Genomic DNA, 27,983 nt, shown 5'->3' on the forward strand with positions numbered 1-27,983 from the left:
AATTTTTTAATGAGATAAAATAATACTCAAAGAGAAAGAGAGAAATCAGGAAACAGACTCAACTAAAAACATACTGATGGTTACCAGAAGGGGGTTGGATAGTAGAAATAGGTGTTGGTGATTAACAAGTGCACTTGTTCTCATGAGCACAGGGTGATGTATGGAATTGTTGAATCATGATATTGAGCACCTGAAACTAATATAACACTATATGTTAACTAACTGGAATTAAAATAAAAACCTAAAAAATAAAATAATATCCATTGAATGCTCCATTAAGAAAACAAACAAACAAGTAAACCAAAGTTGATGGGTTGCAAAACATACAATTTTGAAGGTGGCAAAAAATGTTAAAACAAATAAAGTGCTCTTAAAATTCATTATGGAGGAGGGAAAATGCCTGAGAAAGCTGAAAATATGAAAACGGAGAATAAGGATCAAACTTGTTTTAAAGTCAATCGGTAAGACAAAATGAAACAAAGCATTCTATTGTTTATGGAATTGACCATACTAAAATTCGGTGTTTAAATTTAGAGAGAATAAGATTTAATAAAGCGTTGGTACCGCTGCCTGAATGAAAAGACAACTGAACTCCTATATCACACGATATACAAAAACACACCTTAGGTGTGTTTCAGAGATACACAGTTAAAATTAAATAATAATTATTTTAAGTACTTCAACCAATTTAAAACAGCTTAAAATATTTACATTTAAAACAATTTAAAAGATTTATAACTCTGGGGGGAGAGGAGGTTTGCAAGGAGCAGGCCAGGCCGGGGAGAGGGGATGATTCTCTGACGTCGCTGGTGTCACTGAATGAACATGAGTTTGCTCCTTGGTGAGTCACAGAAACTATGGTAGGTGGGACTGTCACACAAAGCAAAGGTTATCTGTAGCAGGTAAGGAGATCACAAGGAATAACCAAAAGCCAAGATTCTCTGTGAATGGGTTCCTTTTATTGAGGAGTAGGATGGATATTTAGAACAGGAAGCCTGGTCATTCATATACAGAGGCAGACATCAGTGGTGCAAGCATCTTAAGGAAACATGCCTGTACCTGCATTGTATATTATGTAAATGAGGCTTGTGCTCCTCCTGGGTAGAGATTTTAGGATTATAATGAGATAAAGGTAAGTGCTGGGCACTCCATGAGTCACTCCAGGGACCTGCAGAGCAGGTGTGAGTTGGGGGTTGAGCACAAACTGCCCCGGGTGATCGGGGCCTCCAGCGCTCTTCCTCAGAGTAGTCATGATTGCTTGTGGGGTGGTCTTGCTGGTTTCCATCAGGGGATGGCTCACAGGTCTTTTGCTTGAGTTAAGAAATAAGCTACAAAGAAGAGATTAAGGGAAAATGTGACAGGATCAGTGGGTACAAACAGACGGGCAGTAAAGGTCAGGTCTTGGGGTCTAACTGGCGACACTGGGAGAAGTCCTATATGCTAGGGCTCTCCTGGACACTCAGTGCTGCAGTATCTATTTGACCCAGCAATGAGTTGCTGTCACTTTCGTACAGAAATAAAAGCAGCTAAAGAAAAAAAAAGAAAAAAAAAAAAAAAGAAAGAAAAAGAAAAGAAGGAAAGAAAGAAGAAAGTAAGGCAGCTATAGGAAGGATTTATGTTCAAAAATTCTTACTGCAGCATGTTTTGCAATGGTAAAAAAGTAATAATGCTAAAATACCTAGAAAAAACCCAACTGCCCATTAAATAACAGTTACATTGGTTTGTTATATGCCTTAAGTACCATGCCTCCATTTTCCTTAAACAAACTCAATTTCTTGATGTGGAGAGATTTCTGTAGTTCATTTTTAGGAATGAAAAACAACATTTTTTGAGAGCAGGCATGCACACGTGCAAGCAGGTAGGGGACGGGGAGGAGAGAGACTCTTAAGCAGTCTCCATACCCAGACCAGAGACCAACTCAGGCCTCAAGAATAAAAAATTTTTATTAAAAAATGAAATCGGATGGAGGAGAAATATATCCAGTCTGCTTCTGTGTCATAAAAATAAACCGCAAAATCCATACTCACCTAGCACTTCTATAGTGCTTATTTTGTGACAGCATTATTAAAAGCATTTCACATTTTCACTCATTCAAAACTTCACTACAACCGTGTTATGTAGATACTACTATGATCTCAATTTTATTAAGGTAAAAACTGAGTCAGAAAAGGTAGCTTCCCAAAAGTCACACAAGATAGTAAAAGGTTGTGCCAGGATTCAAACCATGGCATTCAGGATCTAGAATCTGTGGCTTTATAATCATGGGCTCTGCTTCTTATGCATGTTTGTAAATGGCTGGTAAGTTTAGTAAAAGATCTGGGAGCAGGCTCACCAGGAAGTAAACACAGATTACCTTGCACGGCAGGGTGAGGACAAGAAGGAAAAGGAAAAGGGGTGGAAGTGGGGAAGAAACTTTGTAGCACAATAGCAAAATGTACTTGGTGTAATTTTAAACAAAATTTATTGAATTTTCTATTTCATTACATAATATGATAAATATGGTTAAATATAAGGAACAAAAATCAGCAGTAGCAACTGAAGGAGAACAAATTATACCTCCCCAAAAATATGCCTCTTTGGCCTATCGATTATTTCAAGCTGGCCATTTTTAAGAAACAGCAGATAAAGGTAAAGTTCTGAAAACCCAGTGGAAGTTAGAAGAGAAGTTAACAAGGGAAATCTCCATTTGCACCAGGAAGATGGGGATGACTCTAAATCTCTAGAAACTGTTATAAATGGAGATGGCAGGGACTTACATCTCCATTACAATCTTACTCGTGTTTACTGTGCTTTTCCTGGTAACCTCCTATCACTGACTTCCCATCGTGAATATCTTTTGTCTTTAGCTGAAGATGGTATTTAAGGTGATGGCTTTGGCCATTTTGGAGAGGTACTCAGTTTTCCTGGTGTTATCAGACTCAAACTTGTCTATGCATCCAATGGGCAGTAAGCTGATGTCTGAAACACCTGTTTCAAAGCAAAGAAAGCTTTATTATCAGAAGGACAGCCCAATGAGAAGGCAGGGGCTTCTTGTCCTGTTGAGGACAGGTCTTGTCCTGTTGAGCCTAGGGACAGCTTATAAATTTGCAAAGGAAGTGAATACAGGAGAAGAGGGTGAAGGGCTTCTTGAAAACTTTAGGAGAATGGGGGGCTTGAAACAATCTGGAGGTATGCATTCTTTCGGACAGTGAGGTGCCTTTTGGGAACTGGTACATCAGGTATGTCCATTAATTTCAAAAGAATGTTACTGCTGGGTTCCTATTAAGTTTCTACAATCAGTGGGTAAACACGGGGTAGGAGTGAATAAGGCAAATTTAATGATAAGAGGTGTGTAAAGTATAATTAAGTAGGGAACCAAACAAATGTGGAGCTAAGTTAATAATGCAACTAAAAGAACTATAATTCTGCTTATGCATTCATTACAGGCCCAGGAATCAGGTGTCCAGTCTCATGGGGTCTCTCCTATGTGAACAGTAGGCACACATGTTAGGAAACTTTTGTTTCTCTTTCTCCTGTCAATCTGTGTTATATCAATTTAATTATTAAACTATCCAAAGAACCTAGAAAGGAAGAACAGAGAAGTTTTCTGCCCCTACAGAACAAATAAAAATGATGATAAATTTGAGGTCATTTTTCCTCAGAGTTGTTACCTTAATTGTACTCACACTAAAGTTATTTATATATTTAATTATATATATATATATATATATATATATATATATATTTAAATTCTAAGGGTACTAAATGTTTAAAAAGAGGAATGCCTAAATCAGTTTGATTATGTCAACTTAAATAATAAAAAGTCATGATAAATAATGTCAATTTATTTTCAACTTACTAAAATGAAATACTTTAAATGTTCTCATATCATCACTTGAGTAAGTTATCTGATTCTTAGAAAAGGGATGTCTTTCTCTATTTGGAGTAATGGACAGTCTTCACCTTGAAACCTGTCATCCTGACAGTCTGGACCTTGAAACCTGAATAATGCTCTTCATGCAAAAGCTATACAGTTTTGCTATTTTAGAATTCACCTTGGTTGATTTCATGTTTCCTTGTCATTGATAACATATACAAAAAAGGGAATTCAAATCAAAATATGAAACTTTGAAATAAAATGCTGAGACATGGGTTAGCATTCCTATTGCCCAGCATGTGTTCGTAACTTCACTTCAGGAGAGCAAACCAAACAGTTGTGGAGCCGTGCAGGGTCAACTTCCAAACTAACGCACACAAGTATATTAACTTAAATAGAAGGCACTGTACTTGCAACTCCCAGTTTACTGCAGTGGACTTTGTGTTTCCAACAACCTCTCTAACTTCCCCCTTTCCTCTATAAAAGAGCGTTTATCTCCTTTGCACTGCTGACCTGCCTATGCTTCTGCCACAGCTTGCTTGCCTGGATTGCAGTTCTCTGCTATTCCCGAATAAGCCTGTCTTTGCTGGTAAAACACTGGCAGTTTTATTTTTTTTAAGTTCAGAGCACCTACCACATGTTGGAAATACCATGGCGAACAAAACAGAGAAGTCCCACGCCTCATGGAGCTTACCTTCGAGTAGGGGAGAAGCATAATAAACAAGAATATTCAATAATTACAGGCAGTTTTTAGCAATTTTAGGTGTTACCTAGAAATAAATGTAGTAATAAAACTGAAGAGCTGGAGAAGGCAGCTTCAGGTAGCATGGGTAAAGGAGGCCTTCCTGAGAAGGCGAAATACTTATCAGTGATAATGTCATCAATGGTGAGAATGAGCAGTCATGTGAGGAGGTAAGTTATTTCAGGCAGAGAGGATAGCAGAGTACAAAGATAAGGAAGAGAGAAGAAAGCTAGAGCGTCTGAGGATCAAACAGAGGGTGACAGTTCCCAGGACAGTGAGCAAGTGGAAAACAAAGAGACAGGGGACAGTTCATGCAGATCTTTCCCATAGAATTTTATTCAAAGGTGATAGAAAGGTAACCTATTAGGAAGTATTCAGCTTTCCAATATTTGGAGTAACTTGATATGATTTACATTTATTAAAAAACCAGTGCTGAGGGTAGGCTCCGTGTGATATACTGGCTGATCAGAAGGAAGGTGTGCGAAAAGGAAGCGTCAAAGATGTCCCTTAGGTTCCTGGCTTGTACACTACATTCAAGAAAAAAGTGGATGAAATTAGAAGCTAATCATGGTTGTTCAGCAAGAAAGGATGGCATATGGGACCAGAATGATGTTGGTGGAAAGGGAACAAAGTGGACACATCCATAATTGGCTCTTACTCTGTGTGATCTACAGGATTAGTCTGGTCTATCAGTAAAAATAATGCTTCTTAAAAATTTCATTTCTGGGCACCTGGGTGGCTCAGTGGGTTAAAGCCTCTGCTTTCGGCTCAGGTCATGATCCCAGGGTCCTGGGATCAAGGCCCACATCAGGCTCTCTGCTCAGCAGGGAGCCTGCTTCCATGTCTCTCTGCCTGCCTCTCTGCCTACTTGTGATCTCTGTCTGTCAAATAAATAAAATCTTTAAAAAAAATTTCATTTCCCAAACTTGTGTTATTTCACAGAAGGAATAGTGAAGTGAGAATAGGGTCAAATGGTAGAGACTTTCTCCATAACTTACAGTTCCATTGCTGCCTCAACATATACATCTTCTGTCCAGTTCACTTGTAGAACCTTTCTTTCTTTTAATTTTATATCTGATGGCATCAATAAGTAGACCATGCTTCTCTTCTGAAATCACACTCCAGCAATCTAACAGAGAGCAGAAAAGTCTTCGGTTGGTTATCAGACCTATCTATACCCACGAACAGCGAACAGCGTGACTGCGGAAAAGTGACTTCTGTTTCCTAAACCCCATTTTCCTTATCGGTAGAGTGGGAGTAATGAGATATGTAAGATTGCTATCAGATTTACATAACATCTGATTGTACTATGCAAGCTATGATAAGCTATTCAAATAGAAACACAAAGAGTGTTTTATTCAAATAACAAAGAGAGCACAATAATTCTCTAACTTCATCAGCTCATATTCCATCAAATGCAAGGATGTCCTCCTCCAATTTTTACATCTTAACTGAGTAAACTTAGAATATTACCACCCCTCTTATAAAAAAATGACACTAGTAACCCCCAATCAGTAGGGAACATGGCTTAAGCAGTTTCTCCGTTCTTGCAGTTGTGTTCGTGGTTGGAAAACCACACGTCCTGCCTATCTCTATCCACCTCACCACCAAGGCCATGCACGTTTGAGAGCATCTCAGAATATGCAGTTATTCTAGTGAAGAAGTTCTCAGCACATGCTCCAAGAACTTGTGGGAATCCATGGGACTTCTTTAGGAGTCTGTAAGGTTCTTTTTTTCAACTATACACCTATATGATGGTGGGTGTTCTTCATATTCTCCAACCAGAACAACTTATCCCAACATATGCAACGTGGAAGCAGATAATCCAGCACTTTTCCATTAACCCAGGCGTTCAAATTTGCAAAATGGTAAAACAATGTTACTTTCCTGGTTTTTTTTTTTCATGTTTTTGATAATATAGCTATATATTTTTAGAATTGTGTTACTTTCACTTTATTGTTATTATTCAGTAAGTCAGTACTTTTTACATCCAGTTTCTGCTAGGGTAAATATTGCCGATATAACCCATACACACAAAAGTTCTTTGGAGTCTTCATAATCTTTAAGAATGCAAAGGGGTCCTAAGAACAAAAAGTGGGAGAAACCTTATAGTGCAATCAGCCAACCTGCACAGCATTCCTAGCAACCCTCTTATTTCAGCAAGGGTAAGCTCTAATTAGTTTGTTTTCATGTACAGAAAGCTAATTACTTGCTTCTTATGTCTTCCTTCCTGCATAGGATCCACCCTTTCTTTATGAAGAGGATAAATGAGTGAATATGGGCCAGGCTCTGTCAAAAACTTTGACATACAAAAATAATGGAGTCCTGCTATCAAGGAACGTGGATCCTAGTGGAAAAAGCAGACAGATCATTGAAATGAATCATAAAACACAGGAACATGGGGTAACACAAGAGAGCATTCTGCCATCTGCCCAGGAGATCAGAAGGACAGAAACTATACTCAGAACATGACAGGACGTGACAAGACCTTTAAGCTTGTGGGTCAACCCTACTTCCAAACAAAGGTCCCCACTGTAGGAGCCATGGCTCAGCACTGCTCCATGTCTCTTTAAGAGACAGCCTGCATAGAGGGCAGCTGGCCAACAGCCTCCCCCTGTAATGACTTCAGGAACCACCTCAGCTTTCCAGTCAAGGCAGACAACTAAATGCAACTCAGGTATTAGGGCCTGGCCATGTCTGCCCACGTCAAGCTCATCTCTGCTGTGCTAGCTGGGGATCTCAGAGTTGTATTCCTGAGTCTCTTTCTCCACAACCCTCTTTCCCTCCTTCCTTTCACGGGAGTGAAATCCAAGGCTTTGCCCTCCTATTCCTCTTTCCTCTCAACTTCCACTTTCATGGGCGTTGGTCCCTAATAAATTCTCTGAGTCTCAGATAATATCCTCCTCATACAATTGTGTGATAATTAAATGACCTAATATATGTGAATTATCTTGGTACAATGTAAAGTCCTACATAAATAAAATGACTAAGATGATTATTATGACTCCCAATGACAGAGGTGTACATGCAAGAAAGTAACATGCTACAACTATATGTCAAGTTTTTTCTTCTCTATTTCTAAGAGTACTATTTCTCTATTTCTAAGTGTACACACAACCAAATAACGTGCTACAATGGTATGTCAAGTTTTTTCTTCTTTATTTCTCTACTTCTAAAATCTTTCATTATTTTAATATGCATTCCAGAACAGTGGCTTTCAAACTTACACTCAAGGCAGGGAACTTGGAAATCATGACGCTTTTTGCTCTTTACCATGAGATATAGGTACATTCATGTCCATCATAGTACTAGTCATTCAACATATATTTGAGAACTTATTGTGTGCCAAAAATTATTCAGGGTGCTAGGATTACAATAGAGAACAAGATTTGGAGCCTATTTTTAATTAAGAGGGATAAGTTTTCTAACAGAAATAAACACAATAATAAATGTAGTCAGATCTTCATAGAGATCTGTATTTATTCATTTTGTCTTCTCAAAACCAGATGAGGCAGATAGGGAACATAATTATGTACATTTTATAGATGAGAAAATCAAGGCACAAAAAGAAGTAAAAATAACTTCCAAGATCAAACATCTGGTGAAAGGCAGAGGCCAGGCTTCCCTCTCAAGCAGTGTGACTTGAGTCCTTGACAATGTTTAAACCAGTGATTCGCAACAATAGCTGTATCAGGAACTCTGGAAAGGGGATTGTTAAAGCACAGATTGCTGGGACCTACCCAGAATTTTCCTGATTCAGTAGGTTATGAGGTAGGGTCAGGAATTTGCTTTTTTACAAATTCCAAGAAGATGTGGCTGCTGCTGGTCCTATTGGTTCTGGGACCACACTTTGGGAACTACTTCTAAGCAAGGCAGCCTCTCTAGAAACTTACTTGTTATAATAATCTGAGAACCAAATTCTGGTTTGCATAGAATATCAGTTGGGTTATGGGGCACCTGGGTAACTCAGTTAAGCATCTGCCTTTGGCTTGGTCATGATCCCAGGGTCTTGGGATTGAGCCCTGTGACAGCTCCTTGCTCGGCAGGGAATCTCGCTTCTCCTTCTCCCTCTGCCCCTTCCCCTACTTGTGCTCTCTTTCCCTTTCTCTCCTTCAAAGTCTTTTAAAAAATTGGTTTTGTATCATATCATTTCAATACATGCCAGATTTTCAGGAATGAAACTTCCAGGTAAATCAATAGGAGATTGTACTTTGTTCTGCTGGGACTTGACCAAGTTATCTAGCACTGACACCTGACCAAGATTTATCCAGCATTGACACCTGACCAAGAGCTATCTAGCATTGAGACTTGACCAAGAGTTATCTAGCATCAGCACCTAGGTATGGTAGTTGAATGACCTGATGAATATCTGATGAGATATTTGTGGGTTTTTTTTTTTGTTGTTGGTTTTGTTTTTTGGCAGGGTGCAGAGGGAGAGACAGAAAGAATCTTACTTAAGCAGGCTCCATACCCAGTGCAGAGCCTGGTATGGGGCTCAGTCTCACAACCCTGAGATCATGACCTGAGCCAAAATCAAGAGTCTGATACTTAACCGACTAAGCCACCCCGACACCCTAATATTTGTGTTCTAACTCACTGAAATGATTTCTGTTTTCAGAGAAAAGGTACCCGTCATTTTTATCCTGATTCTATAATTTTGCATAGAGGCAAAAAAAAGTATCTGAATATCTTATTCTGTTTTCCAGTATATTGATCCATGGGCATTTTAGATGCTGAAATATGTCTTTGAATTAGAAATTGAATTAAAAATTTGGCATATTTTTCTTTTTTATTAAGTATATAACTGGCTTATATGTACATTTCATTTCAGAGTAATAAAGATCTCTATAAAATATTTGTTAAAAATTAAAACTTAGGGCCGCATCAGTTTGAGAATCACCGATTTTCCTCCTTGCTAATGGAGACAGGGCAATATTTTATTTTGAGGGGGGAACAGTTTGGGAATTAGTAGATAATTGGAGTAAACTAATTTTTTAAAAGATTTTATTTATTTATTTGACAGAGAGAGAAATCACAAGTAGACAGAGAGAGAGAGAGGGAAGCAGAGAGCCTGATGCAGGGCTTGATCCCAGGACCCTGAGATCATGACCTGAAGGCAAAGGTTTAACCCACTGAGCTACCCAGGCACCCTGGAGATAAACTAAATTTAAAATCAAGTTACCTGGGGTGCCTGGGTGGCTCAGTGGGTTAAGCCGCTGCCTTTGGCTCAGGTCATGATCTCAGCGTCCTGGGATCGAGCCAAGCATCAGGCTCTCTGCTCCGCAGGGAGCCTGCTTCCCTTTCTCTCTCTCTCTTCCTGCCTCTCTGCCTACCTGTGATCTCTGTCTGTCAAATAAATAAATAAAATCTTAAAAAAAAAAAATCAAGTTACCTGAGGCTTATTTTTGAATCTCAGTAACTGGCAATGTGACATTAAGCAAGTTATGATCCCTGGATCTCCATTTTCCAATATTAAAATGAACCCATTAGACTAAAAGGTCTGCAAAATCCCTTTTCAGTTATCATTCATTGAATAAAGACTATGTAGGGGCACCTGCGTGGCTTAGTTGATTGAGCGCCTGCCTTCAGCTCAGGTCATGATCCCTGGGCCCTGTGATCAAGCGCCATGTCCCGCTCCCTGCTCACTGGGAAGTCTGCTTCTCCTTCTCCCTCTGCCCTTCCCCCTGCTTGTATGCTCTCTCTCAAATTTAAAAAAAAAAAAAAAAAAAAGAGACTATTTAAACTTTCTTCATAATTAGGTATACTACTTTGATTACAGCTATCAAAGAAAATTACAACAGGACTGTTGAACTCTTTGACTCTTTGATATTGACAACCTAGTAAAAGTTTTAATGTTTTAACAACAAATAGCTTGCTTTCCCAGGAACTTGGAAAGGCGGTGCTACATCTCTAAGTGTGTTAGCTTAATTACATGATGTCAACTTTGAATCTTAAGTATAGGACTATAAAATCTAAAAGACCCCAGCCCTGCCTTCGCAGTTTGTGCCTGCATTACAGAATATGTACACTTCTGAGCTTCCAAAGTGACTCCTCTTGCCAAACTGAAATCGGCTTTCAGGCTGAGAAACCGAGGTAAGTATCAGGGAGAAGAAAATTTTCCTCTACCCTTCAAAAGTTCTGGCAGGGCTAAGAATTAAATTGACATGGATCAGATTAACAGGAGGAAATTAAATGTGATTTTGTCTGTACGGGAACCCCACATACATGAGCACTTCAAAGCCAGAAAGGTGAAATGAGTTATGTACGCCAACCTGAGCTAAGGACGGGATAGGGGCCTGGCACCTCAAAGGACAGATGTAGGATTCACACAGCAGTAAGAAGAGCAGGTGTTTGATAATTAGATGTTTACCCTACAACACAGATGAGTTTTAAAAAAAAGAAGTTATCTCTGGTAATAACTCTCATTCTGAGAAAGATCCCCATTTAGATTCTTCTAGGTAGTTGAGGGGCAAACATGCTTTTCTTGACCTTGTAGTCTTAATTACCTTCAGCTCAAAACAGTCCACATGCACAAGGGGCACATTTTGAGAAGACTTGCTCTGAGCCCCTTCACTTACGTATTTATTTTAACACTCCAAGAAAGTTTGAGTGTTTTTGCATTAGGATCTAGGGAGACAAAGGCGAATCGTGTGTTAAATGTGCATATTTACTTGTAACCAGTGTGATGAGGGCAAAATGCATGTGCCCTACTGGGCAGGGACACAGAAAAGTTTGTTTTGTTCATCACTTGCCCTTGATGCTGACACAAGGGCTGACACGCACAATGGGTTTTGTGTGCAAAAGCAGACCCAACTTCCACCAACAGCCAGGAAAGTCAGAGAAGCTCTCACAGAAAAGGGTGATATTTAAACTAAGCAAAGAGGCACTTGGAAACAGTGCTACCTAAAAATTAATTGGCAGTCAGACTGGCACACTGGAACCTGCTGGTAAGAGCAGCTTTCTCCCACCAGCTTCCTTCCTCACTCTGCGCAAGTTACTTCCTCTCTCTGAGCCTCCTGCTTTCATCGTTAGAGGAGAAGGGGTTGAGTCACATAATCTGACATCTTTTGGGCATGTGTGTGCTTGAATGTGTTAACCAAATCCTATAAAGTTTGCAGGGGGGAAAAAAACGAATACTCAAAAACCGCAAGTTTGCACTACAAATGAATTCTCTTGTGGGTAATAAATAACATTAACAGGAAACTAGACAAAACCAAGCAAAAAAAAAAAAAAAAAAAGGTTGTGAAAGTTTTGTTGGAAAACGGAAGGAAGAGCAGTTCTCAAACAGCTAGGGTGACTGGGGGTAGCGAGTAAAATTTTTCCGAGGAAGGGGAAAAAAACTGAGTTGGTTGAGGACTAAGTGGAGAAGAAAAGCAAGTAAAAGAAAACCCCACTTATTAGATCTCTCCCTATCTGGGAATGTTTCCCGCCTTCCGAGTGTTCCCTCCTGCATCCCTAGCCTTACCTTCTTCAGTCTCCCTCCGAGGACCTCTTTCTGATTTTGGTGTCCTCCCGCCCGCACACATTCCTCTTTTTCTCCACGTACCCCTCCCCCCGCCCAGTTACTTTTCAATAAGCAAAGTCACTGTGGCTCTTAAGTCCTATTTTGAGACGTCCCGTGGTCATAGAACGTGTGCTTCGCTTCTCTCAGGGCTCAAGGTCCAGCGGCAGCCAGGTACCGAAGAGTGCGCCAGGCCCTCGGAGAGGGCCTCACCTGCGGGCGGGACTGCTCCCGAGCGCCCCGCCCCCCGCCCCCGGCGCCCCAGACCCCGCCCCCGCCCTTGCCGGCCGCGGGTTTCCGGCAGCTCTGGTTATTTTAAGGCACGCGCTGTCCGGATCGCCTCACTCTCGGCGGTCCGCTGTCTGTCTCTTCGTTTTCCCTCCGGAGCCCCGCCAGCATGGGTACCTGTCCCCGCTCACTGCTGGCCGCCCTCCTCCTGGTCCTCTGCGGCGTCGGTACCGCACACGGCGATACACCTGCCAACTGCACCTACCCTGAGCTGCTGGGCACGTGGGTCTTCCAGGTGGGCCCCGTTGGTTCCCAACGCAACGTCAACTGCTTGCTTATGGGTAAGCCGCGGCGCCCCCGGACTCCCACCCCTACCCGCTTTAGCCCGGGACTCCTTCCTTTCCGTCCCCCGAGCTCTTCTTTCCTCAGCGCCGACAGGAGCGCCCCCACCCGGGGCCGGTGCCGGTGGGAAGCCGGGTGGACTTAAAACCCCTTGGGGTGCCCTTTACCGCTCCAGGACCAAGAAGGCTAAGTTCAGCAGCTGAGAACTTCTCATTTCATGTTTCTTTGGTTGTTACCGGACCTAAACACTTTTTTCAGGAACTTTCCATTCCCCTTGGGTTTTTGTTTTTTGGTTTCTTTTTTTTTTTTTTCTGTCTGTTTAGTTTGGAAGAGAGTGGAGACAGTGTAGTCTAATGATCTCCCTGTCCAATCTGAATTTTTAAAAATTTTGCCCATGGAAAATGAGCTCAAACACCGAAAAGCATAGCAAGAAAATGTTTTGTTGTTGTTGGTTTTTTTGGTTTTTTTTTTCCTTTTCTTAGCTTGTGGGAAAAAGCCCTTATGCCCAGCGTTTTTGATTTACACGTGTGTTGATGCTGCTAGTCCAAGAAAACTTTTGGTATGATGCTACATTGTTTCATGTATTGCAGGGAGATATATAAAAGTTGCCCCCCAACACTCCCTGTTTCTTTGTTTCCGTTCTTTTTTGGGAAATAACTCTTTAGTCTGTAATTATTTTGGGGAATGCTAGAGACAAGCACAATGTCTGGCTGGTGGAAAGCTGTCAATAAATACCTAGTGTTAGAACACCACTGGGATATTCCACATGCCCTCAGATAACATAGCTATACTGAGGATGAAGAGTTAGTGAAGGGAGAAGGAAAAAAGCTATCTCCCGTTCAGAAGAGGCACTCTTGCTGTACCCAAACCCTTAACCACCCTGTGGTATGTGCAGAGTAAGTGAATCTGTCTTCTGTGATTTCCTTGTCAGCAGAAGGATGATTGCCAGGTCATTTGTTACTAAAATAGACCTGTTCAACTGTTCAACTGTCCAACTCCAAATGACTGTGTGACATTTCCTAATCCTGGGCTTTCCAAACCTTCTGTTTTAAATGTATAATGTGGAGGTCCAAAGGAGAGGGAGATCAGGATTGGTGCTATTCGGTCACATGCAATCTCCTATTTCAGAGCATTAATCTGAAACTTGGAAAAACCGTCCAAAGTGTGAAACCTCCAGATGGACAGAGCAGAACCCTTTCAGGCAGCCTGTGTCTGTAAGTCAGACCTTTGACTTTAATCTAGTAAAGACGCACACAGATCTACACCCCCATCTTCTGAAAGTTGAAAGCTTAGTTCCTGTCAGCATAAAATATCTTTATAGGATAGAAACCTTGCATTTGCTGAATACTGTGGAAGGATTCAGATTCTGAGGTTCTGAACTAGAGAGCCATTGAGTTGAAAGAGACCCCTTTTCTTCTCTGAAGAGATAATTCCCTTTGTATTTATAATCTGATAGCAAATCCTTTTATATTTCCTTTTTTTTTTTTTTTTTTTTTTGATAGGCATCCTGTATTCAACCCATTTCTGTGTATCATTTTAAACATCCCTTATTTCTCCTTTTCCTTAGTGGACAAATTTCCTCAGTGTTTGGATGTTCTGGGAAGGTAAGGGCTGTACTTTCTGGGGTCTCTGCCTGGTCAGCTACTTGACAGCTCTATTGAGCCCTCATTTCACAGGCTTGCCTCAGATCCCTGTGGGAGTGTGCAGAGGTAAGCAACAGGATGGAGACTGGTATCTTCACAGGCTAGACTGGTCCAAATCCAGTAGCATGAAAGGAAAGCTGCTTAAAAATAATGGAAACTATAGAGGAGATTTCCCCTCCCATTTGTTGAAATCCAAATAATTTTCCTGTGTTGTGAATTTTTTTTTTTTTAGGACAACCGGAAAAAAAAGTAGTGGTTCATCTTGAGAAGTTGGACACAGTACGTGATGATCTCGGCAATACCGGCCATTTCACCATCATTTACAATCAAGGCTTTGAGATTGTGTTGAACGACTACAAGTGGTTTGCCTTTTTTAAGGTTAGTTTTGTTGGAAATGCGTTTGTATTTTCAGTGATTTGGTATCTGAAGCTTCTTCTTACCAGACCCTCAGGATTTTGATTTTTGGTTTAAGATAACTAGAAGTGACAGCACTGGGCATCTGGGTGGCTCAAGTCGTTAGGTGTCCAACTCTTGATCTCCACTCCAGTCTTGATCTCGGGGTCCTGAGTTCAAGCCCTGCACTTGGTCTTGGGATCACGGGGCTGACTGATTCGCTCCTGATTCTCCCGGAGCCACAAGAGAGTGTTCTACTGCATAGTGCTAGCCCAGGAAAATACTAATAGTCCAATTCTGATTCTTACTGAATGTGTATAACTTTTACAACCTCGTAAAGCCCAAGATGGTAAGTTGGACCATTGTAAAGTCGGGGACTGTTAGAATGTGCTGTGCTAGATATATTAATGTGAATAACTCACTTTACTAAGCTGAGACAAACAGAGAACTTGAGTTACTCCCTAGGCTAAAGTAAAAGGTAGCCCTGCCAGTGCAGCCCGTTTTCTTCTTTCAATGTCTGTCCTTCTGTTCTAACACAGTGCTTCCAACTGCAGACACGTTCTAGGGTAATGTTAGCAGAGTGCTAACTGGTTTAAGTACATTGAGGACACAAACCTGAGACTTGCCGTTTCTTACTATAAATAGAGATAAACAAACACAGACTTTCTCAGAAAGTAGGGTTTACAGCCTTTGGAACATCTGCTAAGAGTTAGCCAATTGTAGCGATTCATGGGAAAGTGGGGAAAGAATCTGTTAAAGATGATGGAAAAACAAAGCACCAACAAAAACGTAACCTCTAAATGTATTGGGATTTCTTGCGATCTAATCACTACAATATGGTGTTACATCCAAGCCAACTATTTTTCTTAGAATAATAACTCCCCTTCCCCCCCCCCCCCATGAGAATCTCCCTTGAGTATGAAAAAAGGAAAGCGGGAACAAGAGGGAAAATCATCCCCTCATGCCTGGGTTGGCTGCTCTGGTATCAGTGGGTGGGTGCTGATCTGTCCTTCGGGCTGTGGAGGGCCGGCTGTTCATTTTAGTAGTTGGAGCTCATGCTTGACCATTTATGAAACATTGCACTATCACCACTGGATACTGTGTATTTAAAAAAAAAAAAAATACATGACAGTACCTGTATGAGTCTTTAAAGTTGTAATACTTTGGTAGTGAGTATAATTCATTGCGAATATAATTCTTGGTTTGCACATTGATGAGCCTAGGGCTCCACAGACTTGTAGGTACTCCGCTGCAGCCCTTTGAAAATTCTTTGCCTTCATTTTGAGAACCACTTGCCTGTGGAACTGAGGTACAAGGAGGTATTCAAGGCCTCCCCCCAACCCCCACCCTGTCCTTTTTCGCCTGACACATACTAGGCACTTGGTTGAGACTTTGTTCAAAAAAATGAAAATGAATCTGTGAAGTAGAATTCAGTTGAGAAAGAGATTGAATAAAAAATTATTTAAGGCTTAGATGGGAGTTGTATTTAAGTGTAGATGAATTAATAAAATAGTTTTACCCGTTTGGCTTAGGAAAGTTTTCATTCTTCCTTTCTGTAGAATGGAAAAAACTATTGGGCAGACTTCTAAAGTCACCACTTAATTTCCTGAGCCATAACTGAAAATAGATACAGACGAGTTTCCCTGCATTAGTACTTTAAGTCTGCTTTCAGCTTAAAGAAGAATCCAGAGCTGGTAGCGACAGAGGCAACAGCCGGTGGCTGGATGAGGAATAGGAATACCTCTTTGTGTTTCTCTTTAAATCACAGTGTAAGCCCATTTGGTATTTTTCCATAGCCTTAGAACTTAAGTCCTAGGTCAGTAGAGAACCACTTAATAATGCCAAATGAGGTTATAAGTGTACTCAGTCACACTGTTTTAGGCCAGAACCCTACCTAATCGCAGCCTCCTGAATGGTGTTCTCTGATTAGGAATAAAAATAGGAAGAATGTTCTTCCATTAACTGATTACAGTATATTCTTGAAGTGCCTGTTTGACCAGAATCGTTATCAGAGCTGTTTTCGTGCTGAGAAATCAATCACTCTGACTAGACAATAGTTAGGCTTTGTGATAAGATCATAATTTCAGTAAACAGAGCAGGATATATATAAGATAGTTGGCTTTAAAATTTCTGTTAACCTAATCAAGTAGTTCTAGGTCAACATGTTTTGTAGTGTGATAAAATCTATGTCCTTTTAGCAAATCCAGCTGACAGGGTAATGAGGAACTGAATTTTTTTAAAAATCTGAGAAAAATGATAGAGTGGAATTGAGTTTATTTTTTTAATATTTTATCTTGCGGGAGCACCTGGGTGGCTCAGTGGGTTGGGCTGCTGCCTTTGACTCGGGTCATGGTATTGGGGTCCTGGGATCGAGTCCTGCGTCTGGCTCTCTGCTCAGCGGGGAGCCTGCTTCCCTCTCCCTCTCCCTGCATCTCTGCCTACTTGTGATCTCTCTCTCTCTATGTCAAATAAATAAATAAATAATTTCTAAAAAAAATTATGATTTATTTTGCAGAAGAGTACTATTGAAATGCACAAAGCACTCTTGGCTTCTTTTACAGACTTAGAAAATAGCTTTGAGAATCAACATTAATTTATTTTTAAGAAATGAAGAATTACTGAGGTATAAGCAGAATTTTGTATTTAAAATGTGTCCTGTAAACTACAACATCCTCCATTTAGTCTACCGCTGTTAAAGAAACATCTGACATTTTTGCTATGTCCATCTGTCCTCTTGATTTTGTCCATTGTTAGTCTACACATCAAGTGGGTTTCTAGATTGCTCCTTTGACTCATACCAGACCCTACTGCTTGTTTCCTTTTGTCCTCTTCAGATATGCGTTCATTACATGACACATTTGCATTTGATTGTCTGTTACTGTTGCTACTAGAGTTTGCGGAGCAGAGCAGGTGATCTGGGCAGGGTATTCTGTTGGGCTCCTGGGCCACCTGCTCCCCAGACTACACTACATCTCAACAGAGCATACAGCTTCCATGTCGTTCTCCCTGCATGCCGACTTTGAAACAGTTGTGACGCCACTGCTATTGGTAGGAATTTGCCTTATTAAAATTTGTAGGCCTCACTTGGAAGATGGGCATTTTTCATGACTCAAGGTTTGTAAGCCCTTTTCCTATCACCCCCCCCCCCCCCCCCCCCCCCCCCCCCCCCGCGCACCTTAGTTTTACCTGCTTGAGACACTGGGAGTGAAGTCGAGATAATCTTTTTTTTGCATGTGACTTCAAGCTAGAGAAAAGCTTGGAAGGAGATACATCTTGACACCGAAAGTTTTTGGATAGTTTCAGTTTTGTAGGAAGTACTGGGTATATATTCTTAGAAGGTAAGTTTTTCTACTCAACTTCCCACATATATTCAATTATCTGGACCCTTTGTAGAGGGTTACAAACTCAAATGCATTTAGGGCCCACCCAGGCAGGTACCTAAGCATTTGAAATGACCCTAATGTAAAACAGTAAGGAGGAGTTAGAACCTATGACAAAATGAAAACTTTCTTAGAGGCATTCATATTCAGTTTCCTTTTAAAATAATGTACTGGCCAAAATAAATGACAGTACTGACTGCAGGTTGTTTTCTAAGAGTCCTCAGATTTAATCACTTTACCATTTGGTTGTAATTCTCAAACCCAGGTACCGCTTGAGAATATCTGCAGATTAAAAACAGCTGACCTCTTTTTTTTTTTTTTTTTCAAGATTTTATTTACTTGAGAGAGAGTGAGCAAGAGGGAGAGAGAGAGAAAAAGTGCAGGAGCTAAGGGAGGGGCACAGAAGCATACTTCGCACTGAGTAGTGAGCCCGAAGTGGGAGTTGATCCCAGAGTCCTGGGATCATGACCTGAGCCAAAGGCAGACACTTAACTGCCTGAGCCACCCAGGTGCCCAAGCAGCAGACCCCTTAAATGAAAACCAAGTGTAATGAGACAGGATGTTTAATTATGGCAACTTGCTGTTTGGTGGATAAATGACTTTATATTTATTTTTTATTTTTTTTATTTTTTTTTTTTAAGATTTTATTTATTTATTTGACAGACAGAGATCACAAGTAGGCAGAGAGGCAGGCAGAAAGAGAGATGGAGAAGCAGGCTCCCTGCCGAGCAGAGAGCCCGATGTAGGGCTCAATCACAGGACCTGGGGGCCATGACCTGAGCTGAAGGCAGAGGCTTTAACCCACTGAGCCACCCAGGTGCCCCGAAAAATGACTTTTTAATGCTTTTATATATTTTGCTCACTTTCCACTGTCTATCTAATTGTACAGAGGAAGAAAGTCATATGAAAGATACTAAGTCCCAAAAACCACACTCAGGTTGAATAGACTTTCTAGCCTTTTCCTGCTTCTCATTTCACTTTCTCCGAGACTATAGAAAGAAGCAGTAGAGCAGGAACCGATTTTGTTTTGAAGAATAAGTCACCCAGGTGCTGAAGATGTATAGAAGGGAAACTAGACTCATGGCTGAAAATTTTATTTTATGACCATCAAGCAAACTTCATAGATTTTGTTTAGGGCCCACTAGTCTTAGTAAAACTCTAAGCTAAAAAACACTTCTATGGGTGTTCCAAAAGCAGGTTGGTACTGGAAACGAGCTGTATGTTGGGAAAGCCATACCAGAGGATTTATAGCTCATTTTGTGTGCTACTGACTTGTCAATTTCCAGTTTGTCTCAACAGCCAGAAGTGTCAATTAGGTTTCTACAATTAAAGATTTGGGAATCTTGTCACTTTTTTTTCACTCCGCTTTCTGGGTTCATATTTAAGATCTGATGGTTCAGCTTTCGGAATACTTGTTTTTTTCAGGTAATTTAATATAGATTCAGCATACTGAGATCCAGATTTTGGTGCTTTTTGTTTTTTTGTTTTTTTAATTTTAACAACTTGTGGTTTACTCTTTTTTTTTTTTTTAAGATTTTATTTATTTATTTGACAGACAGAGATCATAAGTAGGCAGAGAGGCAGGCACAGAGAAACAGAGAGAGGAAGGGAAGCAGGCTCCCTGCTGAGCAGAGAACCGATGCAGGGCTTGATCCCAGAACCTTGGGATCATGACCCGAGCCAAAGGCAGAGGCTTTAACCCACTGAGCCACCCAGGCACCCCTGTGGTTTACTCTTAAGAGTGTTTCAGTTTAGGGAATGGATGGGAAGTTTAACAGTCCGTGCTTAATTTCATTTTCTTTCATGGTGATACTTAATCTTAACATGATGACTTAGTTTCCCATTGTGAACTCTTCATAGGATGTCACTGATTTTATCAGTCAGTTGTTCATGCAGCTGGGAACTGTGAGGGTACATGATTTGAGACATCTGAGGAACAAACTGGGTGAGCTCTGTTGAAATTTTTAACTTCTTAAAAGCGAGCAATGTTTGTTGATTCATCTGGGTGAGAGAGACTGGAAAGATTAGGGATTTTGCACAGATTCCTTGCTTGAGCCTGCTTATTTGCAATTTCTTACCTGCCTGCACTATTGTATGTGAGTGAGCTTTCACTTTATTCTCTTTGCACACATCAAATTGGTTCTCCCGAGTCTGATACTGCTAACTTGAGCAGACCTGAACCCAAAAAGATCAAGACTCGGTTAAGAAAAGGTCAGCCCAAGGTTGTTTCACTTCCCTGAAGTAGCTGTGCCTCCTGGGGTTGCTCATTTTTTTTTCTAAAAGGGCTCAAGAGGGAACCATGGGAGGCTCTGACATTTTAGGTCTGCCTTCTGGTAGAGAGGGCAGCTCTTCCAGAGAAATCCACGTACCTGCCGCTCATCCTTGGGAGACTCCCCCATCTTTTTCACACTGGCTCCTGGTCAGAGCACAGACTACTGACTAGGAGGAAGAGGACCTTTTTCACTCTTTACATTCTCCTCATACTTGGAAAAGTTGTTTATATCTCACTCTCACTGGATCCATAAATATAAAGGTTTTAACATTTTTATGGGCAAAGGGTGATTAGAGAGTAAAGTTGATAGGGACTTAACTATTCCTTGCATTTTAACACAATATTATTTCCCCTTTCCTTACCTCTTTTACAATCTCTGAAGTACAGAAGGGGGCTATGAAAAAGGGAACTGGAGGCAAGTGTTGGAAGCGCCACAGCTTTATCCTGTATCAGCGTTTTCCACACTGTTGATGGCCCAGCAGCGGCCCACACATCTGCTAAGTAGGAACTGCTCATCAGTTCTGTTCACTCCATCCTGTGAACCTTTGAAGGTGGTTCCAGGCAGCTGCTGTGAATGGATCAAAGTGGAAATTAGAGCCAAAATTAATAAGCTTTTTTTTTTTCCTGAATTCCTAGTACTTGAATAAGTATAGATGGTATTGAATCATTTCCTTTATTTCAGAACTTATCAGGATCTTTAATATATTAGAGAGCGGTTGCTTAGGAAGATAAAATAGGAAACTTTCCCCAAATAAGTTCATCACTTTTTTCTCGCAAAAAAATGAGGTCTTCTCATTTTTTGTACAGTTTACAAAATTCTGTCTTAAAACTCTCACTGTTCCTTCTAATTAAAGGGACACCTCCATTAGAAGATACCTCCCCTCCCCCCTGAGTAGGTATTTGCTCTGTAAATGGATAAATAGCCTGGTACATGGAAGTACAGATCAAAACATCCTTAAGCCTCCATGTAGAATTTGAACGATACACGTGTTAATGCATCTGGGTTGTTAGATTAGCCTGTTTCTTCTAAGTACATTTCAAAATTAGATTTCTGCAGTGGTAGTTAATTTCAAATGCATCTGCATGTGCTTCTTGAGCATGTTGGCTGTGTGCCTGATACATGTTGCTTAAGCATTCAGCTTTTGAGAATGGCAGCTTTTTGTGAATGTCTTAAATAGCACTAAAAATTTACAAGCATTTCAAATGCTAGTACTGTGTGTGTGTGTGTGTGTGTGTGTGTGTGTGTGTGTGTTTTACGTAAATTAATATAATTAAACATTCTTAAGAGTGTGATCCTTGTTGGCTTGTAACTCTAGTTTTTATTGTCTTTTAGTTGTTAAATAGAGCATCTGTTGAGGGCCTCTTTTAAAACAGCAGCCACACAGAGACTTTGGGGCTAAGAGGCAGAGCCGCATGCAGCCATGGACCTGCCTTCCTCTGACAGCTAGCAGAGACCTGGGGCAGCTGCATTCCCTTCTGGAGTCTTGTCTTTGCCTGTAAAATGCTGAGGAGTCCTGGTGACCTACCTCCAAGGCAGCTGCCCTCCTGAACATTTCCTTGGAAAGCAGCAACCGCCATTTTGAAATGTGAACAACCAGAGACTACACAGGAAAAAGGAAAGAAAAGTTTGGAAGTCTTAGGTGGCTCCACCATTCAGCCTTTGAATGAAAGGAACGATACGCAACTCCTGTTTCTCCCTTTCGAATACTGCTCTATTGAGATGATTGTTTCCAGATTGATGAGGATTTGAATTTTGTGTTTAATTTTGTTCATCATGCAGATTTTACTTCCAGTTATATTATCTTCTTGTGCACCTTCTTTCTCTAATTACCTTGAGAAACCCCAGCACCTGTTGTAAGGAGAAAATGCTTCAGGATATCTTGAGACGCACAGATAGGTTGTTGGTGGAAAGATGGTTCTGGGGAGGACTGGTCTGGAGGACCGGGCTTGCTGAGAGATAAGTCAAACTGCTAAAAGGTAATTTTGCAGATCATAGGCCTGCCTTACCCTCGCCAGAAAGATGGGGTGATTAGTACTTTTTTTCATCTGTTTTTTTATTAGATACCAGCTTTGTTCTAAGAACTTGACCTGCTTTACCTTACAAGAATCTTATGAAGTAGACATTAACTAACTTTATTTTATAGATGGGGAAGATTAGTCTCAATGGTGTTTAAGCTCACACTGCATCTAACTGTAAAATGACAAGAGCTAATCTCTTAAGCCTAAGGACCTCCTTGGGGCTAAAGAGTAAAAGAAAACCCATTTCACAAAGAAACAGTGGTACTTGGAGTAATATTTCAGTAGATTTTCTGGTGAATCCTAGTTTGTAAGCATCACAAATGCTAGTTTAATGGAATCAATTGCATTGCATGGCTCCTTTTGAAATTTTAGGAGAACTGGCCTAAAGCTTCTATTTCCTTACCAAACTTGGCTATTCCCTTTCTTTCCTAAACCAGGGTTCTTTTCAAGAGGATAACTTAACTTCTTTCCTTTTGTAGTCCTCTAGATTGGATGGAGAGTTTTGTTAAGTTTCAAATTAATTACAAATTAAGTACTCTTGCCAAGTTGACTTCTTTCATTACACTATTGTTCACACTGATGGCTATCTTTCAGCTCTTTCCTACTAAACAATGTACTGGTTTCCTGCTCAGTTCAGAATTAATACCACCCATGGTAAATTGAAAATGTGGGGTTACACCTAGTCCCTATATTCTGGGAGGGCTTTTATCCTGAATCTTTGCTTCAATGGAGGGAGCTCTAGATACCAGATTTTCATTATTTTATTGGTTCAGATAACTTTTATGATCTCTGAGAGGTCTGTTATTCTGGGCAGGTCATGCCTTATAAAAGTAAAGTCATCCTATACCCAAGTACTTAAACCTAGATGGTTTGTTCCGTCCTACCTCTGGACCCGATAATTCATCACTCAGGACCTTGATGCTGCCTCTGTGAAACCTTCCCCAGCTTTCTGTGTTAGTGGGAGAAATGGCATTATTTGGTTCATGTTGTTCTTTGCAGTCACCTCTACTCAGGTAGTACTATTCTAAGTGCTGTAAATGTGGAGTGATTTTTGATAGCACGTTCTCACCTTCTTCCAGATTGAAAATCTGTCACTTCTCCCTGTGTGTCTTCAGAACCCAATTACCCAGGATTTTTAAGTGTTTGGAAAATTGACCGCACTTCCCTTGTCTCTTCAAAGGCTTTTCACAAGTATTATCAGCTTACAAAGAATTAATTCTAGAGGATTCTAGAAGCACAAATCAGGAACAATGCTATTTAATATTTTTCATTCTTGTGTTCTAAAAAACATACCCAGTTACCGTCTCCAGAGCTCTAAAAGAGTTGTGTATTTTCAACCTAACTTCCAGGATGTGAATACTGACAAAGCAGCTAATGTGTATAAGAATGTATTTCATATGGAATTTTACATCACCTCTACTGAAGTCTTTTTTTTCTTTTTCTCTGAGCAACTTTGCACATAAATGTTTTGATTATGGAGAAGACAACTTGATGGGTACAGAATTACAGATATTTGTATTAGGAAGCTCCATATTATATACTGCTTAGCATTCTCTCTCATGATTGCTGTTTGTCTTCTCTAGTCTTTAAATTCTGAGGGCAGTAATATACTCTGTATCAACTAATCATTTTGTTCTCTATGTATAGCGTGATCTGTGATAAATAGACCTTTAATAAATGTCTGTAGAAGAAAATTGAGTAATATTTGTTGTGTTGTCTTGTTGTTTCATTGATGTGTTCCTGGGAGTTCTGTTACCTTTATGTACCGAAAGTCTGTTGTGGTGGACCCTCAGGCCATATTTGTTGAATGACATGGTAGAAAACAGTGGAGACGTTTAGACTTTATTTGGTTTGCTTAGATTTTCATTTTTGTGTGAGATTGTAAAGGCCAAGATAGGGCTCAAAATTCTAACTTTCAGAATTACTCAAAACTAAGTTAGCTGTCAGGGTAAATAGTGAGCTTTATGATGGCAGTGTTTCCCCAAAGCCTGGAGAGGCAACAACCAGGAACTAGCCTGGAATGCTCTAGGTTATGCCCTGCCTTCCTCTGTCTTTACAACAGTGAGAGGCACCAGCCAAAAGTTAGATAAGGTGAACTCTGAGATATCTCTTAGTCTCCCAGTTGAACAGTTTTATAAGCAAGGAAGTGAGGAGTGAGCCAAGAGATTTTGACTACTTTGTTGAGTGACAACCTGGTTTTAACTAGTTCTGGGATATATATCTTCATTTAAACTGAAAGTCTTTTAAGGAGTGGAGGCAAATAAATGTATGCCCCTCCCTTTTCACATGCCTATCCAGCTGCCAGTTCCTTCAGTAAAATGCTAGAAGGTATTTTGGTTGCAACCACTATAATGATTTCCTAGCAGTATCAAAATTCTTCGAAATTCAACTTTTTAAACAATAGTTAAGTCAGAAAACTAGAGCTAATCCTTGAAACTGACAGAGGGAAGTATGTTTCTTTCTGAGGAAAAATGTGGTACTCTTGGGGGAAGTTTGGCCAAGTATCCATTTAGAGGGTGTGTCTTATTCTCTTTTGTTTGGCTTTTACCCACACTCTAGACCTGACTGCAATTGAAAGCAGTTAATTTACATTTACACAGATATATACAACAAACAAAGGGCAATATGCCAGTAAACATTTTTTGTTATTCAGCATTGCCGGAATGTAATATCTCTAGTATATGGTTTGCCATTAAGTCAATCAACATCATGCTGGGTGTTCTTTTTGGAAGTGATGAATGACCTTGATGGATAAGACCTGGTGCTCCAAAACTTTTATTATGTATTCCATGGTGTATAAAGGTACACTTAATAAATTATATACCTACAGTACTATACTGATGTTCGTTGTCAGACACATGGCATAATATTAAATGATTAAATATTTGATTCACTTGCTATCACAAATACAGGTCCTGCCCAAACATATTTCATGATGATATCCTTTGAAAATAATAGAAAAGTATGCTTCATTATCATAAGAATCTGTTTCCTATAATTTTCATACTGAAAATTTTAAACATTTGGAAGCAGTTTTTCCACTGAAAATCTTTCAAAGATTTCACTAGTTTTGATTCATTTTGTTAAAAGTAGGAGTGTCAAAGTTCAGTCAAGTTTGGAAGAATTGCTGTTTGGTATTAGGGTTAGTGACAGTTTAGTGGACAGTTTTTTAAATGGAAGTATAGTCGACACACAATGTTAGATTAGGGTCAGAGGTACAGTATAGTGATTCTACAGCTCTGTGCATTCCGCTATGCTCACCGGTGTAGCTGGACAAATTTTAACTGAAATGTTTGTTTTGTTGATAAATAAGATGAGAAGCTGAAGACTGCAGCAATGGAACCCTTTCAAAACATCCGATTTCAAAAACTCACATTTTTATATGGCTGACAGTTCCTACTAGGAATAGGGCAGATGTAAGCTTTGCCCTTTTCTCACGTCTGCTTAGATTTATTTGCAAGTTCTGGTTTCTCTGCAAGTATTTTAAGCCATTTGTTCATTTTGTGAGAATTAGCCGAATTAAAGCAGAGACGTACATAAATCAGTTTAGGCAGGCACGAGTACAAGGGAAGACGCAGTGTCCTAACCATCGCACAGGTAAGCAAGCTGCAGGGCCGGTGAACACCAGACCTTGAAACTGAGTGGTCCTGTCTCTGTCGTTTTGGATATTAGATAACAATGGAAGTGGGTTTTCAGTGTTATTTATATAATTACAAATGTAAATAGAAATTCCGTGTTTCCCCCATATTCCAGGGGATCATCTTTTCATCTCATTTTGAAAGCCACTGGTTGACAGAATATGTTGAGTTTTGACAGATTGGGTTTAGTGTTTAAGTTCTTCCCTGACACAGGTAAAGTCTTAAGACAATTTTGTATCCCCCATGGTAACAGGTAGTAGTGTTTATATTATTGCTTTTTGAGTGTTTCGTAACTTTTTAAACTCTTCACACTTGAGTGTTCTCTTTATCCTTCATAGGAATCCAGTGAAGTGTAGGTTTCCTTCCCCAATCAGGTGAGGAAATTGGGGCTCTTCAGTTGTGGCTTGAGTGTACGTGAATTATAAGTGGAGGAACGGGATTTAAAGGGCAAAGTCCTTTTACTAAACAGTTTTTTTTCTCCTAGTGCATTACATAAAGTATTCAAATATTTGCCAAGTATATTATTAGTCAGGGAAACAGTGGAACAAATTGATTTGAAAGGCCTCCATGTCAAAAAGCAGTTGGGAGAGATCCAGGGTAAATAACATTAAGTTCTAAAATATCCCAGTCAGTTCTTTTTCATGTGGTGAATATTACTAGGTAAATGTTAATTGGAGAGTTGATAAAATGAGTGGGGACTTCAGGAGAGGTTGGAGTGTTTGGCAATCCAGCAGTAATTTTGAAGAGGCAAATGGATAACTATGGAATCCTAGTAGATTGCTAACGCTAAGGGCTGGTGTGTGGAATTTCTTTACATTTTCTGAAATTATCTATTTGTTGAAATTGGCATAAATGAATAGAATCTTAAATCATACCATCTGCACAAGACTGTATTCAGACACTGATGTTTACATAAATAAACCTTTAAAAAAATTTTTTGGATACATTTCAAGCTGGGTAGTGTGGCCAAAATTTCAACTTCTTAATTGGTAATAATGTCAGAAATCACAGAGAAAGTATTTTGTAATAACGGCCAAAAAAAAAAAAAAATGACAGATACCATGAGAACATTCCAGTCAAGAAAATAACAGAGCACAGCATGTGGTCCTCGCAGGTTGGATAGTCCTGAGCACTTGGCTTCTGAAGTGATGAATTCCTCCTTCCTATTGAGTCCTGCACAGTGATATTAACAACCATGTCCTACCTTTAATAAGGTAATTTCAGGGTCTCTCTAATATTTTAGCACATACTTCTGTTACAAACTTTGTATCTTTTCTGAGTTTCTCGTGTTACTGCTAAATGGGACTTAACGCTTGTTCTTTCTCTTCTGTTCTTCATTTGTTTATTCACTCATTCCATAAGTAATTGCTTCCTAATACCAGTTTCCTACTTCCCGAATAAACAAAAACTCCTGTGCTCATGGCGCTTGTTTTCAAGACCAGAATAACCTCAGAAGATGCTGTGAGGATTAAATGGGTTAGTATGTATAAAACAGAATCTATGAGATGGTGTCTTTTGTCATTCTGATTTTATGAATGAGGTCATAGAAAGGATAAATAACCTGCTTTAGGATCACATGGCCAGTAAATTGGAGAGGTGGATACGGTAGCGGCAGTCCAACTTGAAGTCCATGTCCTTGACCTCTACCCACCCCCCCATCAAAAACCCTTGACAAAAAGTGGTAAAAAGACTGAACAAGCCAAGGCAGCATAGACAGCTGACTTGTGGGGAAGGACCGTTAACCTGTTCAGGCTGCTAGAGAATGTAGGTTGCCCTTAAAGGGCCTGGACAGCAAGTTGGACCTGACTTCTGGGAGTCCGTTAATCTTCTCCAATTTTTTTTTTTAGGGAAACAATGGATGAAGCAATGATCCTATCACCTGTGAGCCCATACTCGAATTCTCTCTTCTCCATTTACCTTGCAAAACAAATTTTTCCCCCCATGGGAAGAGTAATGCCTCTTATGCCAA

General features: G+C 40.1%; 1 protein-coding gene and 1 long non-coding RNA gene across 4 annotated transcripts in view; one reads left to right on the forward strand and one right to left on the reverse strand.

The window, feature by feature from the left end:
* Positions 1-749: 749 nt before the first annotated feature.
* LOC116598106 lies at positions 750-12,319 on the reverse strand. 2 transcript variants are annotated; one of them, XR_004288952.1, is made up of 3 exons: positions 12,165-12,319; positions 5,597-5,727; positions 750-1,328 (listed from the first exon to the last, which is right to left on the reverse strand). It is a non-coding gene; the product is annotated as an uncharacterized LOC116598106 (long non-coding RNA). The 2 variants fall into 2 exon arrangements; XR_004288951.1 differs by having other exon boundaries at positions 12,064-12,319.
* Positions 12,320-12,404: 85 nt separating this feature from the next.
* The window catches only part of CTSC (cathepsin C), a 35,882-nt gene continuing 20,303 nt past the window's right edge, over positions 12,405-27,983 (forward strand). Inside the window, exons 1-4 of one of the 2 annotated variants that reach the window (XM_032356381.1) lie at positions 12,405-12,668; positions 14,545-14,690; positions 19,946-20,030; positions 21,691-27,048. In XM_032356381.1, coding sequence (XP_032212272.1) covers positions 12,497-12,668; positions 14,545-14,690; positions 19,946-20,030; positions 21,691-21,701 — 414 coding nt within the window. In that variant the 5' untranslated portion in view covers positions 12,405-12,496 and the 3' untranslated portion in view covers positions 21,702-27,048. Of the gene's footprint in view, positions 12,669-14,544; positions 14,691-19,945; positions 20,031-21,690; positions 27,049-27,983 lie in introns of those variants that run through there. The other variant, XM_032356380.1, reaches the window with a different exon arrangement.

Source organism: Mustela erminea, chromosome 9, assembly GCF_009829155.1.
Source record: "Mustela erminea isolate mMusErm1 chromosome 9, mMusErm1.Pri, whole genome shotgun sequence".
NCBI classification, from domain to species: Eukaryota; Metazoa; Chordata; class Mammalia; order Carnivora; family Mustelidae; genus Mustela; species Mustela erminea.